The following is an 18,874-nucleotide window of genomic DNA, read 5'->3' as shown; positions in this document are numbered from 1 at the left end:
TTTTTTAATTTTAATAAGCTATAACTAAGAAATTGATCAAAAATTCAGGCAAAGTCAAAAATAAAACTCAACTAACTTTTTCAACTCTATCTGTGGCAACCCCGATTAAAACTATTAAAAGCAAAAGTAACTGTAAGCAAATGTTGATTTTTTAAATATAACTTTTAAATTATGTTGAAACTAATCTTTTTAAATGTATTTTATAAAACTGTGTTGTTGATTAGAAAAATAATTTGTACATTATTCTATTTTATAGAATAATTAAATTTTTATTTCAAAATTAAAGCTTCAAACAATTTAAACTCAACAGTCAGTAAATTTAGTATAACGAGTTTTTGTTTTATGGAAAGTTGAATTTGTGTTACTTACTTATAACAAAATATGTAGCTTTATCAAAAAACTGTTTTAAGTTACAATTAAGATAATTTAAGTCAGTAAATACCTTTATTTAATTATACTAAAAATATTAATTTTAATTGTTTCTTGAATCTATTAATAATATAATATAAACTTGTAAAATTTTAACAGGATTTTAAATAAAATAAACATGCATATAAAAGTGGATACCATGAACAGATGGTTTATGCTTTCTGTGGATCCATATGACACTTGTGCGATCGTCAAAGCTAGAATTCAGGATTGCCAAGGTTAAAATATTTAATTTACTGCGTTTTTAAGTTTGATTGATTTTTTTAAAATCCGATAGCAGTAGTAGACAACTATGTTTTAAACTAAAGTGTATAATATATACTATAATTGTTTTACTTACTAATTAGCCTTTCTTATTGGTATGTTACAAAATTAGTTGATGAAACTGAAAAATCAACAAATTTAAGTTACTAATAGTTATAATGTCAAGTGTTGCTGTTATTAATTTATTGTAATTAAAAAAAATAGTTAGTGATTACTTGCAGGGACGTAGCTATCTCAAAAAAGTTACGAAAATTAAAACATCTGAAATGACGCGTGAAAACTTCACAGCTGGTTCACAGCAACTTAAATTACCTTTAATGTTATTAAACTTAATCTGAAAATATGCAATTATGTTAATACATCAAAAATTGAATGTTGAAGTACGAGTGGTAACTGTATACAAAGCAATTTATTCTGCTCCACATTCCCTATGACTCTTTATGTGTTGCCAATGGTGTAAACCCAGAAAACATTCATTAAATATAAGTATAAGAAAATCACAATTTAACTCAAAAACATTAATTTTGTATTGAAAATCAAACACTTAACCAAGTCAATAGTAACAACAAGTTATGCAAACTTTTGTAACATAAGAAGTATGATTTTGAATTTTGAAGCTACATCTTTCATTAGAATCAATTTTGCAATGCAGCTTTTTGTCAAATTAAAGCTTTAACGCGCTAAGTGTTACAATTTAGATGTAGTTAATTTGTTTAATCTTTACGACACTAAAAATGCTAAAGAGTGCATATATGTCAAAGTTATCTCTCAGGAGTGCATAACTAGGTATAAACGAATACTGAAAGCTAAGAAAGCAGATTCTTTTCAAGCTAAAGCCAAATGAAGTTTTTTCGCACATAAGTATACGTTTCTTTATATTTGCAGAAACATCGTACCAAGCTACGTCCCTGATTACTTGTAAGAACCACTTTTGGTTAATAAATAAAATTTACATACATTACTTTTCAACAAATCAAAACTAATTAAACTTGGTATAACAATGAAAAGTGATGTTATCAAACTTGTTAAACCTCTTTTATTTGGTTAAATATTTTTTTCAGGCATTCCTTATGACATGCAAAAGTTGTTTTTCAATGGAGAGCAATTGGAAAGCGGAAAGTCGCTTAACGACTACAACATACAGGACGGGTCCTTCGTTGCATTGACTGTTTCCAATATGAAAATAAAAGTGAATGAGTTGGGCGGTGAGACTTTTGAGTTGGAAGTCAACCTAACAGACACCGTTGCGATTCTGAAAGCGAGGATCGAGGATAAAAGGGGTCAGTGTGAAAAAACTATATTACATAATAAACTGATTAGCAACTATATTGATAAAGTAACGATGACAAAATTTTAAGTTTTAGAAGGATACTTAATAAAATAAATATTTTTTTATATGACGAAAATACTGTTTGATATTGTAGAAAGAGTATATCGTTAGTCCTGCTAAAAGACTAGTTTTTAAATATAGTAAGTCAATATCATGCTTATTTCAGGTATTCCTTTCAGCAAGCAAATATTGAGTTTCGGACAACAAAAGCTTGAAGATAAAAAAGCTATTTCCGAATACAGCGTTAAGGAGGGATCTGCTATTGACTTCAGGCATGCTGATAAAATGAAAATTTTCGTGAAGAACTTGACCGGTCATAATATAACGTTCTTTATTAACGCTTCTGACACAGTTGAAAGTCTCAAGGCTAAGATTGGAGAAAAGGAAGGTAAAGTAGGACACGTTTGCAATATTTGTTTAATGTGTAGATTAAAACTATTTAGCAAAACAATAAAAATCATTTATACTTTAAGTAAGTTATTAAAAGTAAGTTAGTTTAGGTAAAGTTATAGAAAGTAAAATATTTCAGATCTTACTGTTAGACAACAACGTTTGATCTTCATGGGTACACAGTTAGATGATAGTAGAACTTTGTCTGACTACAATGTTGCCGAAGAATCTACTATTCACTTGGTTTTGAGACTTTGTTGCAAGGGATGCCCAGATACGAGTGAAACTAGAGTGTTACGCAAGCGTAAACGTAAATAGTTTTTTCATTTTCAATGCCTGACAGTAGTAGAAAATATTTTATCCAAATTCGTCTAGTCATTGATTTGAAATAACGATGAATTTAGATTTTTAGATGATGAGTTTTTTGTCCTTTTATTTAGTGTGTTTCAAATTAAGATTAGTTTTTATATACTGTATTATGTTGAGTGATTATAACAAATATGTTTGATATAAAAGTTATAATAAAATAATTTTTTATAGTTTTTACAGATTGTCTACAGCACTGACTCATAAAAATCCGTATTTTTCTCTTACAGAGTAAAAAAATAAAATTGACTAAAATTTTAATTGTTTTCAAAAATAAACATATTTTATATAAATTTAATGTAAAAAATTTTGTACATATTCAACTTAAAATTATAACAAACAACATTTCATAAAAAAAGGTCATTTTATTAATATTTAGTGTTTTTTGTGACAATAAGAAATAAATAGCTTACAAACTTTCTTAACTACAATTAGTGTATTAATAATTTGATGTCATACTAATTCAATTGAAATAAATTTATATATTTAAATTGGTAATTTCTATGTTAAAAATACTAAACATATTGATTATATTTGATGAATAATTGATTAAACTTTTGAGTTACAAAACAGTTAAGGAGAATACAAACTTTTAAAATACGTTAGACATTTAAATTAACTTTTGAGTAAAACTTGACTTTATAAAGTATTAAAATCTATAAAGTTGAAAGATATTCAGGAATAGTTTAATATTAAAAGATTTACCAAAATATTTAAAACTTTATTAAGTTTTAAGTTTATAAACTTTTAAGTCTGAAAGAACTAGACCATTAGTTTTCTAGCTAAAATTAAAATTTATAACAATTAATACTATATTTACAAATAAAAACTTTGAAATGACAAGTTAAAGGTATGCCAACAATAACTTTTTTTGTTTTTACAATTTCATAGTTAAATGTTTCTTTCATATGTGTTTTTTGATTCTCAATTATTCTTTTATCGTCGTAATTTTCAACTTGATTTTATATATAATTTTATAATTTATTAACTGACACATTGCGTTCTAATTCTAATTTTCGTGATTGTTAGTAAAGTTTTCTAAAGAATAAATGATAGTTCATTTAAACTATATAAAAAAAACCTTATAATATGTACAAACAAACTACTTTCAATTTAAACAGATTTTAAACTTTAAATTGTTTTAAAACTTTAAATGAATTAATTGTGATAAGTTTTTACACTTTCTAATGTTAACAAAATAGTTTTACTGAAATAAAAAAGAAATAAATAAATATGTAAAAATTTTTAAGAAACTATTTATCTTATTAAGTTATATATGTATATGTATATACCAGAGATGTTTTTGTGTTAGAACTTTATTCCGACTAAAGGCGTTTCACTGCTGTTAAATAAATTAAAAAATAGATCTACACAGATAAATATAAACACGCATTAGAAAAAAAGCATGTATAAGTATGTATAATATATATGTGAGTAGTAAAAATATACGAATTTTATGGTTTAAAAACAAAGTTTGGAATAAAACATAAAAATACAAATTGTTTATAAACATAACAAATTTAATAAAAGCATATACTAACCTCAAAAAAGCTCTAAGAATAGACAAATTATTTAAAACGGAACATAAATTGAGTTGTACAGAAATATTACCTCATAATGAATTTAATAAATTAATCTATAAGTTATTCAGCTTAAAAACAAACTATGCAACAAAATGATTACTAAAATTTAAACTAAATTTAAAATATTAATACAGTAAATCTACACGGTACATAATAAAATAGAAGAAGCATGTAGTAGTAAACTTAATGTTTCTGATTGTATATGAAAATGTTTTGAAATAAATAAGTACATAAGTTGACAGAGTTATTTAAAGTAGAATCGTCGATTGTTAGGACAAATATTCGATAAATCTTATCGCTTGTTAAGAAGTAGGTCTTTATATTCTTCTGCAACTACTGCTCTTTCTGTATTGCAGGTTGGGCAAGTTCTATTTACTCCGTTGGATGTATGTTTGATCTTTAAAACAATACTCTACTCCGTGTTTAGCCTTTTACCGTACCTGTGAAAAAAACTCGAGACATAATCCGACAAACGCGTGCTTTGTTCTTTATTTATATTTTTAAAAGTATGTTTATGGTTAGCCTATCTATCTTTGAAACTACCTGCTTTACTTCCGATATAAATTTTATCAGGGCCTTTACTTTCAACTTTAACTTCATAAATTACTTTTTTTATTAAGCAATTACCTTTTAATGGGCAGTTGGGTATCTTTATTTAATTTACGGCAATTACAAATTTTAAGAATTTTACTTAACTTTTCACTATTAGGCTTAGTTAGTTTTGAGTATTTATTCATAGTAGTGTTGTTATGCATTTTACTTATACTTTTGGCACGATTACCACTTACTTTTTGTAAGTTTTCAATTATCATTTCAGCAATACTTCCAGTTATACGTTGATTATTAGAATCTACACTATTTTAAGTATTATTGATATCAATATTTTCATTGTTATAACTATTAAAACATCATTACAGTTTATATCTTTTATGTTTAAAGTTTTAATAGGTTTTTTGTTCTTGTTACCATAATAAAAATTACTACTATTAAGATTATCATCATTACTAGTGTTATATCACTATTATTAAAATTATTAATTTTATTATTACTGTTAACATTATTATCATTATTATAATTAGAAATATTACTATCTTCAATTCTAAAGTTATTATATGCATTAGCTTTTATATGTCTATCATTAAAGTTTGAAATTACTGTTTTGTTGTGAGATTGTTTTTAAGTTTTATCATTACTCATGCAACTATAAGAAATTTTAACTGTCTTTCTATTGAAAATTTTGTTATAAAAGTGGCTATCGGGGAAGTGTTTATCAACAAGCTTCAAAAATTATTTACCTAAGATTATATTAACTGAAGAGCAATATAGAGGATTATACCGCGTTATATGTAGATTGCGCGGTTTTTTGCATTTTTTATCTACATCTAATTTCTCATACTTTAACTTACATTTAAAACCTCGAATTTTTAATTTAGTTTTGTACGGTTCTTTTATTTCGTTAACTATCCTTTCTTTCAAAGAAAGAGTGCTTAAACGTTTTTGTGTCATTATTGGGAGGCATTTTTTTACATGATAAGGGTGGTCAGAACTAATATTTATAACGTTTAATAAAGAGTTTGGTTTATGATACGGACGGTAAGTACTATTAGATAAATTTAAAGTAACATCTAAAAAAATCGTTATTTGTGCTTCTATTTCTAAAGTTATTTTGAAACCGACATCATACATGAATCTAAACATTGACTTTTTAATCTTTTCGTAAATAAGAGGTTTTGAAAGATCAATGACACCGAGTCCATCATCTCTATAAAATCCACAATTATTAAAAATACTTTTGAGTATATCTAGAATATATAGCCCTACAAGATTGCATACCTCCGCTCCATGAAACCTACCTATTGGTATATCAAAATAACTATCAGTGTCATTTTTCTTCCATCATCATCACCCGAAAAAATTAAAAAGTCACACGAATGAAATACAATGTCTGTATCTGTTTTTTTATATACATATATATATAACTAAACTAATACTTAATTAAATTTTTAAAGTTTGATCAGAATGAATAATTTGTTCATATTACTCAAAAAAATTAAACTAAAGAAAGCTTATTGGAAAGTTTAAACTAAACGTACTATTTTCTTTAAACAGTTTTTTTTCTAGTGTTAGTTTTAAACCTTTTGTTTTTAATTTCGAATGTGTTTAAATTGGAATTTATTTAAGTTATCAGTCGTAAAAATACAGGTTCTAAAACTGGGGAAATTAAAGTTGAGCTTCAAATTTAGTACTTTAAAGTAAACAATAACCTTATTTATGAAGTATTAATTTTAACATAAGTCATTTTACTTTAAAGGCACTTAATTAGAAGTAAAAATAATTTGAATATCTTAAAAAGTTAAATTTTGAGCAAAAGTCCATAAAATTTTTTTAAGTATCAATTTTCTTAGTAACTAAACTAGCTGTCCAGTAAACTATTTAACATTATATGTTGATAAGTTATACTTCAATGTAACATAAAATATTTAAGTATTTAAACTAAACAGCAGTATTATATTATTTAACATCCTAAAAAATTCTTAAAAACTCACTTTAAAAAATAAGTAGTTTTTATATATAACAGTTTTTTGGTTTCCACGTTTAAAAAAAAGTTATGCTAATACAAAAATATAACAAAACCGAAATGTAAAAAAAAAACATAAGTTTATTAAATACAAATGTTTGCAGTTTATAGAAATAAAATAAAACTTTGATACAAAGCTAAGAAATAAAAACAAACTGTTGTTAACCTTTAAGATAAAAAATTGTTATTTATGAAAGTAAAATGTATGCCAAATGGTCGGAACATGGAACTGGTCGTAGTTTACCGTCACCTCTAGTACATAAAAAAAAATATTTAAAGTTTTAATCCATACTGTGGTAAAACTAAACTAAACTTGTTTTTTGTTTTTGTTGCTACACTCATATGTAATAGTAATCCTAATTAACTACAAAATTTTGAAAGTATATGACACAGTGTGGACTGTGGTGTGACTTTTTATCTACAAGTTAACTTTACAAAATAGATCCGAAAATTATAAACAGACGAGCCCTTATTTTGTACATTTAAGGAATTCCTTATTAAAGATGTTCAATAACTTTAAGAAAGAAAGAAAAATGTGAACACTTACAACTTTGGTCAAAGGCTTGGTGTGAAGCAGGGGCGTGTCTAGACTTTTTTCAAAGGGTTTCAAAGTTTTTTTTTGTTCTTAATTTCTAGCTTAAGTACGCATTTCCTAGGTATGCACTGTCAGTTAAGTACGCAATATTTAGCCGAAAAACTCTGTGTTTAAAATGCTTTTTTCTGCTTAGAAATAAATAAAAACATATAAGTAGTAATAAAAAAGTATTATGTTTTTTAATTATTATACTGTATCAAATTTAGAAAAAATAAAACTAAAAGAGCTGGATAAAATTATATTTATAACAAGCACATTTTTTCAGGTAATTAAATTTCTAAAAATTGAAATTTCACTAAAACAATGGGTAATTACCTAGGACGATGTCGCACCAATATCAAGCTGAAATTATATTAAATTCAATGTTGTTTTTTACCATAATTATAGGCTTTAAAAAAAAAATTATAAATGCATAAATAAAACTTATTTATCATAAACCAATAAAACTTATATGTCTTATTACTTTTATTTTTAAAATAAAGCAAATGATACAATAACTTATATACATTCCTATACTGTAAAATACAATCAATTAAGTGTTTTAGTTTATAACAAATGAATTTGGTTCTAACTATGTATTTATATAGCTTGTTTCAAACGAAGAATAATTTTAGATCGATAATATAAATTAGATCTAAAATTATGGTTCAAAAAGATATTAAACACAATATAATTTCAGCTTGATATGGTAATTACCTAGGTAATTACCAAAAAATGTTTAGACTTTTACAACGAAATTAAAATATCTTAAGAATGTTATTAAATGTGTGCCTGATGGTGCAGGAATACTGATAATGATTATGAAATCTCTCTGAGATAAAAATTTCAAAATTATCAACAACCAACTTTGTGGCCAACACATATACAAAAATAAAACAACTTAAATAAAAAATATCAAAACACTATTAAATGGTAAAAGAATAAATTGCCAGGTGGTGTAGTGGTTTAAAGATAATTTTGAAAACTCTCTAAATTGAACTTTTCAAGGTTTAAACCCAGTTGGTTGACACATAAACAAAAAATATAAATGTTATAGTACAAAAGCTTCACAAGACATTATTATATACAACCAATTTGGTAAAAAAAAACTTTAGTGATTATATTTGATATATTTTAAGTAAAATTGTAGTTACTAGTTCAAAAACAGTGCTGTATCAAAAGTTATTTACACTAAGTAACAATTTATAGTGGGAACTAAGAGCATCTTAGTAAAAAGTTTCCTAGAGTTTCCATGACGTCACAATTAAGATTTTATTTAAAATCTATTTCATCTGGGCAAAAATGAGCTGTTTTTGTTAAGGAAACTTTTTAATCTTTCAGTGTTATAAATTCAACATTAATTATTTAAAGTTTATCAAATAACCAAAACAAAGTCAATAAACAAAGTTTTTAGTGAAATTCTAATTTTTTTCTTTTCTTTTTTCTTTTTTTTTTTAGGGGGTTCACAGAAAACAGGATACCAGTCAAAACACGCCCCTGGTGTGGAGGAAGACCTTCCGGTCATCGAGCCTCACACCTTATATTTTTAAGTTACTTTGATAAATTTTACTTAGAACTAAAACAATATGTATCTTTAAGATCCATGTAAATATTTTTTTTGACTTGAATTAAATAGATTAATTGCAAAAGAGAGAGAAAAAGTATACAATCTTTTTAAACCAATTACTATCTATATTAACTATGAAAACCATAGTCTACTATAGGCACCGAACCGTCTCCTCCGTAATATATCGAGCATGTACGTTCAAATTTTTATTGTTGGCCTGACAAGATCAACCCTGATTACGTTTAAGGAATTCCTTATTAAAGATGTTTAACAACACTACAAAAAGTTTGGTTAACTAAAAAATCAAACTAAAATTAAATAGTGTAATTACAAAACAGTAAGTGTAAAATATTATAAAAAATAAGACTTCTAATCAGGTATGCTACAAATAAAATAAAATTATGCCAATCTTTAACATAAATTAATAAACTGTTAGCAATTATTATGACATTTTTATACATTTTTCATATAACGTACTTTTCTATTTCGAAGTTAACAATGAAATATTGAAAACATAAGAAAATAGTTGTTCTTAAATTTTTATTTTAACAAATGCATTTTAGGAAATATAGTTTTTTTTTATCTTTTATTGTTCTTTTAGCGGCATTAAAACGATTGTAACTAATAAAAATAATATTTGAAAGAAAAAAGTTAAAAAAACATATCAACCTAAGACGAAGTGTGACGTAATTTAAATCTTATTAAAATAGTAATAAAAAAATTAAACTACGATAGAAGTTACAAAGGTCTCGTATAGATATGATAAAGGGTTGTTATTAAAGTACTGACAAACACATTATACCCTATTTAACTCTGTCACTTTAACGCTAGCAGAAGAGGTTAAGATAAAACTGATCAGTATTTAAATTTAGTTAGTTATCAATAACAAGCACATTTTTATAATATAAAACTGTAGTAATAAGTGAATTAAATTCGTCTTTTTAGAGAACAGTTAATACGTGAATTTAAATTGTTTTTTTTTTTGTACCTTTTACCAAAATTCTAATAAATAAAAAGTTTTATGATTCAAATAAAATAAAATTCACGATAAAATTGCCGAATGTACAATTGTTATTATAAGCTTTTTATTGTTAACTTATTTATTCTTAAACATACGTAAAAACAAAAGAATTAATCCTTTTTACATTTCTTGATATTTACACTTATGCGATGTTTAATTTTATTTTCAAATATCAACATTTGTCCTAACCTCTTAATTTTTTTCTATATTTAACAAAAATTTTTTTTTAGTTTACCTAAGGTCATACGTTTATCAGCAAAAACAAAAAGAAAATGCACAGTGCACCACCTAATTTTGTTTCTCCATGAAGTTCCGACGGAGACCTAAAAATGACCTCAAATCAAATTTTATAAGTGTTAAACTTATAACTATTAATTGTTTATTGATTTTGGTTATATGTGGCGTGAGGAAATAGGTTTGGATAACATATTGAAAGTCCGTTAGATGAATATTTAAATTTTATTTTAGTTCATGTATTTGATAAGAAATTTCAATACTAGTTTTTGCATCCGACTTACAAAAGAAACATGTTGCTTCCTTTAGCAAATCCTAGTTTTGAAGGATTACTTTGTTAACTTACAGTAAATCTCCAAGTTGATTGATGTGATGTACTTGGTTATCTTTCAAGTTTCGAGAATTATTTTTACTTGCTGGGTTTAACTTTAAAAGTTGAATGTGCGAAGTAGGTTACATTTTTTACTCAATTCAAATAAAACTTTATAAGAATTTTTAAACACAAAAATCGCTTAAAGCATTTGAATCTTTTAATTTTTTAAAGGTGTTTTATTATGATAAAAATGTATAAACAAAAATGTTATCTACCACATAAGTATAATCCTTTTTGATAAGTTAATGAACGTAAAAAGTATTATTTATAATACATAATTTCACTATGAATACTTTGTATGCGATTTATACTCAACCAAATAAATTTCAATGTTTTATCAACTTCTATATAAAACAATTTTAATCAAGACAATTAGTACTACATCTTATGGTTTTGATATAGTTATATCTATTTTGATTTTATTTTTTAGTAAGCCTTGGTATCTGGTTAAAACTAAAACATGCCTAGAAAATAATTAAAAAAACTTGTTTTTTAATTTATTAAATGTTTACTTTATTCTTTAACCGAGCATAAATATGAATAGTTTTATATAGTTAACTTATAACTTTCCAGCTCAACTACAAAATTTAGTTTGCTAATTTTTATATCAACTTAAAAAAAAGTTTTTAATAGTTGATTTTGAAATTAAGCTAATATTGTTATGTTTTTAGTATAATTTAGGATAATGTACTAAACTTTATTTTTTTTTTATCAAATAGTCATAAAATGCAGCTTAGAAATTAAAATGAAACCTTTTTTTATAGTATTATGTTTACTAGTAATATAATTACTTTCATAAACTCTATTTACAATATTTTACTTTTATCTACGGAATGATATATTTTGTTAAAATTCTACATTTTTTTTAATCTTTAAAGGGAAAGTTGTCTTACAGCATAATTTAAAAATGAGGGTTTGTTAATCTTATTTAGTTTGTGTTTAGTACTTTATAATAAAAGCTTTTTTTATGTGCCTTAAGTAAACTGTTTTTCTGGATATAATTAGTTTATATGCTGTGGTCGTAAAATTCTCAATCGGTGGACTCGTTTATTAATCAAAATTGACTATAATAAAAAAAAGTATTTCACTTTCGATTTCTTGACTAAATGTAATTTGTAAATTAAATAAAACTAATGTTTGTATATTTAATATGTAAGTAGAAATATACATTAATATTTTTTAAAAGTTAAATTGAAAAACCTATATAACTTATAGTTTTGAAAACGATTATTAAAGATAACATGTAAAGATTTTCAAAATACGAGGGTTACTTTCGCTCTAATGGCAATTTAAAAAAAAATCCAAACTTTAGATCCAATTGTTTTCCTTCTTTTAAAGCTAACCAAGATTTTTTTAAAATAGAAAACGTTACTTTGCATCAAATTAAAAACAAATCCATTGAATTTGGGTTTGAATTTAGTAGTGAGCCCCTTTAAAAGGTTAAGATTTTTTTGTTTTTGTTTTTTTTTTTGTTTTTCTCTAAAAATAAAATAATATTATTTTAAAGTTAATTATAAAACTAATCTTTTTATGATAGAAATATTCTTTTGATATTAGATTTTTTTTAAGATATCTCCAAGTATTCCTAAATACGATTTTCAAAAATATTCTAATTTATCATGTCTTTACTAAAAAATAAATTAAATAAATTTTGATATCATTATTTTAATTTAGCTAAAATTTGGTTTTATAATAAAGTTTTACATAAATTCAAAGCACTTGAGCAAGAAATCCCTCAAATAATGTGAATTTAAGTAAAACTTGCATACTTTAAGTAATAGAAAAAACAAAATTGGATAAATTAATATTTCCTTATTGAAAATTTGGTTGAGTAAGATTTAATTAAAAACAAAATTATTTGAAAACTATTATATCTTAGCAGTAAAGAAATAATAACTTTGAACATTTAAAAAATTTTATTTAGGAATATTTGGGAATATCTTAATAAAAAAAAATTAATGGGGAAAAAAATTAATTCATAAAATACTTAGCTTAATGATAAAGTTAAAAATATTCTTATTATATTTTCGAGAAAAGCTATTATAAGTAAAAAAATTCAACTAATGTCAATTTTTTTAAGGGGCCTGAATGCTAAATTTAAACTCAAATCCAATGGATTTTTACTCAATTAAAGGTAAAAAGGCGATCTCTAGAGTAAAAAATCAAAGTTAGATTTAAAGACAAGGAAAACATAGCAGTGTAATTTTTAACATTTTGAAAAATAACAAAGTAGCTATTCAAGCAAAAGTAGCCCTCGTCTTCAAAATTAAAGTACTATACTTTTTATCAATCTTAAGTTTGAACAATGAATATCTCAGTTATGTTTTGATAAAAGCTAGACCCCGCTAAAACATAAAGTATGCTTTGAAAAAATTAAAGAGTTTACATATATAGTCAATATAAAGTTCATCATTAAGCAATATACATTGTTAGTTAACTTTTTTCATTGTTTTAATTTTAAATTGTGCACTTAGATTTCATATACCTTTGTTAAAAATATTTGACCCATAATGTGGCTTATAAACCAGCAAATAAATTAAATTTAAATTATTTTCAAAAATAACTATTTTATTTTAATTTAATAAAATTAAAAAGGGTACAAAAACTCTTTTAAAAAACTTGAAAAAAAAAATAACTTGATACAACATAAAAAAAAAGTAAAGCAACTTTCTAAAATCAGGGTTGCTACAAACTCAAGAAACTCAAGAAAATTCAAAAAAAAAGTTAGGATCACTTTTCCACAAATGTGCAACACTTAAGATGATAATACAAATAATAGTCTTTTAATTCAAAATAATTTATTTCTAATTTTTATTTCAATTTCTATCATTAATTAATATTTGAAGTAATGTGCTAACTAAAAAAGTTTTTATTTAGTTAAAACGGCAATTTTTTCTATTCTAAAAATATTTTAAATAATAAAACATTCAGTCTACCAAATTTCTCTTAATTATTATGCTAATATTCTTTATCCTTAATAAGGCTATGTAAAACAGAGTTTCCCAATATTTTAAAATTGCCCCCGAAATAAAAAAAAAAAAATTTGACTACTCTAAACTACCTTTGAAAACTTCTATGACCTTTATTTTCGTTTAGATTATCTAATTTAAATTTTAAAACTACGATAAAGATCTCAAAAGACATTGGTTTTTCATCAATAACTCCAGATTATTTAGTGTAAATTTTAAATTATGACCACATAACCCCCCTATGGCTTCTTTTCTACTCGTGGCCCCCTTTACTACTTCAACTTCCTGAACATCTGTTGTGGCCAATTTTGGAAACCCCGATGTAAAAGATATCTACTATTAATTTTAGTTAACTTTGTGAATTGAAAAAGGTGTAACTCTTAGTTCTACCTATTCTTATCATTCACCTTTTTTAGTTAACATTTTTCTAAACTTTGTATTAATAATAAGAAAGAATTGGTAAATACTAAAAATTTTAACATACGGTTGAAACAGACTTAACACAGGAATCAATTCAGATTGAAAATTAATATTTTTAAATTATAAATCATTACAAAAACTTACAGTAACTCAGTTGAGGGTGAGTAGTGGCCACTAAGCCCGGAACTTGACAACTTAGATTTGAAAAAAAAAACGGACTTTTGAACAAAAATCACAAATATCTTGAAATTTTATAGTTATTTTAATAATATCACACTTCAGCCAGAAACCCCTCAAATATGTGAGTTTAAGTAAAACTTGCATACTTTAATAATGGAAAAAATAAAATTGAAAAATTAATGTTTCCTTCATACAAAATTTAGTTGAGTAAGAATAATTAAAACAAAAATTATTTGAAAACTATTATATCTTAGCAGTAAAGCCATGATAACTTTCAATATTCTTTAAGATTTTTTTTAGGAGTATTTGGAGATATCTTAATGAAAAAAAAATGAAAAAATAATATTTACACCATAAAAAATTAGCTCAATGAATAAGTTAATAAAAAATCTTAATTTTTTTTTGAGAAAAGCTAAAATAAGTAAAAAAAAAATTAAACTAATGTCAATTTTTTTAAAAGGGCCTGACTGCTAAATTCAAACTCAAATCCAATGGATTTTTTCTCAATTAAAAGCAGAGGAGTGATCTCTTGAGTAAAAAAATCCAAGTTAGATTTAAGGGAAGGAAAACATAGGGATCTAAACATTTGACACTTTTTAAAAATTCCAAAGTAGATATTCAAGCCAAAGTAGCTCTCGTCTTCAACTTCAAAGTACTATACTTATTAACAAACTCTAGTTTGAACAATGAATATCTCAGTTATGTTTTGATAAAAGCTAGACCCGGGCTAAAACATAAAGTGTGCTTTGGAAAAATTACAGAGTTTACAACTATAGTCAATATAAAAGTTCATCATTTAGCAATATACATTGTGAGTTAACTTTTTTCATTTTTTTAGTTTTAATTTGTGCACTTAGATTTCATATACCTTTGTTAAAAATATTTGACCCATAATGTGGCTTATAAACCAGCAAAAAATAAAACTTTAATTGTTTTGAAAAATAACCATTTTATTTCAATTTATTAACATTAAAAACGAAAAAATCTCTCTTAATAAAATTTGAAAAATATTAAATTGATACAGCATAAAAAAGTAAAGTAACTTTCTAATATTAGGGTTGCTACAAATTCAAGACACTCAAAAAAAAAAGTTAGGATAAGTTTTCCACAAGTGTGCAACACTTAAGATGATAATACCAATAATCATCTTTTAATTCAAAATAATTTATTTCTAATTTTTATTTCAATTTCTATCATTATTTAATATTTGAAGTAATGTGCTAACTAAAAAAATTTTTATTTAGTTAAAATGGAAATTTTTTTCTATTCTAAAAATATTTTAAATAATAAAACATTTAGTCAACCAAATTTCTCTTAATTATTATGCTAATATTCTTTATCCTTAATAAGGCTATGTAAAACTGAGTTTCCCAATATTTTAAAATTGCCCCCGAAATAAAAAAAACTGTGACTACTCAAAACTACCTTTGAAAACTCATAAAACCTTTTTTTTTTCTTTTAAGTTATGTAATGTAAATTTTAAAACTACGATAAAGATCACTTAAGACATTGGTTTTTTATCAATAACTCCAGAATATTTAGTGTAAATTTTAAATTATGACCACATAACCCCCCTATGGCTTCTTTTCTACTTGTGGCCCCCTTTTCTACTCCAACTTCCTGAACATCTGTCGTGGCCCATTTTAAAAACCCCGAAGTAAAAGATATCTACTATTAATTTTAGTTAACTTTTATGAATTGAATTTTATTTAAATATGGTGTAACTCTTAATTCTACTTATTCTTATCATTAACCTTTTTTAGTAGACATTTTTCTAAACTTTGTATTAATAATAAGAAAGAATTGGTAAATATTAAAAATTTTAACATATGCTTGAAACAGACTTAACACAGGAATAAATTCAGATTGAAAATTAATATTTTTAAATTATTAATTATTACAAAAACTTACAGTAACTCAGTTGAGGGTGAGTAGTGGCCACTTAGCCCGGAACTTGACAATTTAAATTAAAAAAAAAAACCTGAATTGTGAACAAAAATCACAAAAATCTTGAAATTTTATAGTTATTTTAATAATATCACACTTTAGCCAGAAACTCCACAAATTATGTGAGTTTATGTAAAACTTGCATACTTCAACAATGGAAAAAATAAAATTGAAATATTAATGTTTCCTTCATACAAAATTTAGTTGATTAAGAATAATTAAAACAAAAAATATTTGAAAACTAATATATCTTAGCAGTAAAGCCATGATAAATTTGAATATTTTTAAAATTTTATTTAGGAAATTTGGGGACATCTTAATGAAAAAAAAATAAATGGAAAATAATTATTTACATCATAAAAAACTTAGCTTAATGATTAAGTTACAAAAATTCTTATTATTTTTTCGAAAAAAGCTAAAATAAGTAAACAAAAATAAACTAATGTCAATTTTTTTTAAAGGGGCCTGACTGCTAAATTCAAACTCAAATCCAATGAATTTTTTATCAATTAAAAGGTAGAGGAGCGATCTCTAAAGTAAAAATTCTAAGTTAGATTGAAAGACAAGGAAAACATAGGGATCTAAACTTTTGACACTTTTTAAATTCCAAAGTAGCCCTAGTCTTCAAAATCAAAGTACCATACTTATTATAAAACTCAAGTTTGTACAATAAGTGTCACAGTTATGTTTTGATTAAAGCTTGATCCGGATAAACATAAAGTATGCGTTGAAAAAATTACAGAGTTTACATGCATAGTCAATATAAAAGTCATTAATTATCATCATTAAGCAATATAAATTGTGAGTTAACTTTTTTCATTGTTTTAGTTTTAATTTGTGCACTTAGATTTCATATACCTTTGTTAAAAATATTTGACCCATAATGTGGCTTATGAACCAGCAAATAAATCAAATTTTAATTTTTTTTTCAAATTAACAGTTAATTTTATTTTAATTACATTAAAAAGGGTATAAAAACTCTTTTACTAATTAAAAAAAAAATATTAAATTGATACAAAATAAAAAAAGTAAAGCAACTTTCTAATATCAGGGTTGCTACAAATTCAAGACACTCAAGAAAATTCAAAAAAAAAAGTTAGGATAAGTTTTCCACAAGTGTGCAACACTTAAGATGATAATACATATAATCGTTTTTTAATTTAAAATAATTTATTTCTAATTTTTATTCCAATTTCTGTCATTATTTAATTTTGAAGTAATGTGCTGACTAAAATCGTTTTTATTTAGTTTAAACGGATATTTTTTCTAGTCTAAAATATTTTAAATAATAAAACATTTAGTCTACCGAATTTCTCTTAATTATTATGCTAATATTCTTTATCCTTAATAAGGCTATGTAAAACAGAGTTTCCCATTGCCCCTGAAATAAAAAAAATATGTGACTACTACAAACTACCTTTGAAAACTCCTATGACCTTTTTTTTTCGTTTAGGTTATCTAATTTAAATTTTAAAACTACGATAAAGATATCTTAAGACATTGTTTTTTCATCAATAACTCAAGAATTTCTAGTGTAAATTTTAAATTATGACTTCATAACCCCCCAATGGCTTCTTTTCTACTCCAACTTCCTGAAAATCTGTCATGGCCCATTTGGAAACCCTGATGTAAAAGTATCTACTATTAATTTTAGTTAACTTTTCTGAATTGAATTTTATTTAAATATGGTGTAACTCTTAATTCTATTTATTCTTATCATTAACCTTTTTTTAGTAGACATTTTTCTGAGCTTTGTATTAATAATAAGAAAGAATTGGTAAATATTAAAAATTTTAACGTACTGTTGAAACAGACTTAACACAGGAATCAATTCACATTGAAAACTAATATTTTTAAATTATAAATCATTACAAAAAAATACAGTAACTCAGTTGAGGGTGAGTAAGGGCCACTAAGCCCGGAACTTGACAACTTAGATTTGAAAAAAAAATGGACTTTTGAACAAAAATTACAAAAATCTTGAAATTTTATAGTTATTTTAATAATATCACACTTCAGCCAGAAACCCCTCAAATTATGTGAGTTTAAGTAAAACTTGCATACTTCAATAATGAAAAAAAAAAATTGAAAAATTAATGTTTCCTTCATACAAAATTTAGTTGAGTAAGATTTAATTAAAACAAAAATTATTTGAAAACTATTATATCTTAGCAGTAAAGCCATGATAAATTTGAATATTTTTTAAGATATTTTTAAGAGTATTTCGGGATATCTTAATGAAAAAAAAAATGGAAAAATAATATTTGCACCATAAAAAATTAGCTTAATGATTAAGTTAAAAAAAATTCTTATTATATTTTCGAGAAAAGCTAAAATAAGTAAAAAAAAATTAAACTAATGTCAATTTTTTTAAAGGGGCCTGACTGCTAAATTCAAACTCAAATCCAATGAATTTTTTATCAATTAAAAGGTAGAGGAGCGATCTCTAAAGTAAAAATTCTAAGTTAGATTTAAAGACAAGGAAAATATAGCAATCTATATTTTTAATACTTTTGAAAAATAACAAAATAGCTATTCAAGCCAAAGTAACCCTCGTCTTCAAAATTAAAGTACTATACTTTTTATCAAACTTAAGTTTGAACAATGAATATCTCAGTTATGTTTTGATAAAAGCTAGACCCCGGCTAA

At 24.3% G+C, this 18,874-nt stretch overlaps 1 protein-coding gene across 1 annotated transcript; it reads left to right on the top strand.

The window, feature by feature from the left end:
• Nucleotides 1-547: 547 nt before the first annotated feature.
• LOC145835720 (polyubiquitin-B-like) lies at nucleotides 548-9,064 on the top strand. The gene is made up of 5 exons (XM_082943428.1): nucleotides 548-647; nucleotides 1,755-1,973; nucleotides 2,190-2,411; nucleotides 2,553-2,723; nucleotides 8,973-9,064. The coding sequence occupies exons 1-5, from the start codon at nucleotides 548-550 to the stop codon at nucleotides 9,062-9,064; spliced, it is 804 nt and encodes a 267-aa protein (XP_082799554.1).
• Nucleotides 9,065-18,874: the final 9,810 nt, after the last annotated feature.

This window comes from Thalia democratica, chromosome 1, assembly GCF_965202585.1.
Source record: "Thalia democratica chromosome 1, ktThaDemo2.hap1.1, whole genome shotgun sequence".
NCBI lineage: Eukaryota > Metazoa > Chordata > Thaliacea > Salpida > Salpidae > Thalia > Thalia democratica.
This window is presented reverse-complemented; position numbering and strand designations above follow the sequence as displayed.

Excerpts from the sequence above, each read along its gene's own strand:
- LOC145835720 (XM_082943428.1), top strand. The coding sequence starts at position 548 with ATGCATATAAAAGTGGATACCATGAACAGATGGTTTATGCTTTCTGTG. Across the intron at positions 1,974-2,189 it reads GAGGATCGAGGATAAAAGGG|GTATTCCTTTCAGCAAGCAA; the intron begins GTCAGTGTGAAA and ends TGCTTATTTCAG. Across the intron at positions 2,724-8,972 it reads AGTGTTACGCAAGCGTAAAC|GGGGTTCACAGAAAACAGGA; the intron begins GTAAATAGTTTT and ends TTTTTTTTTTAG.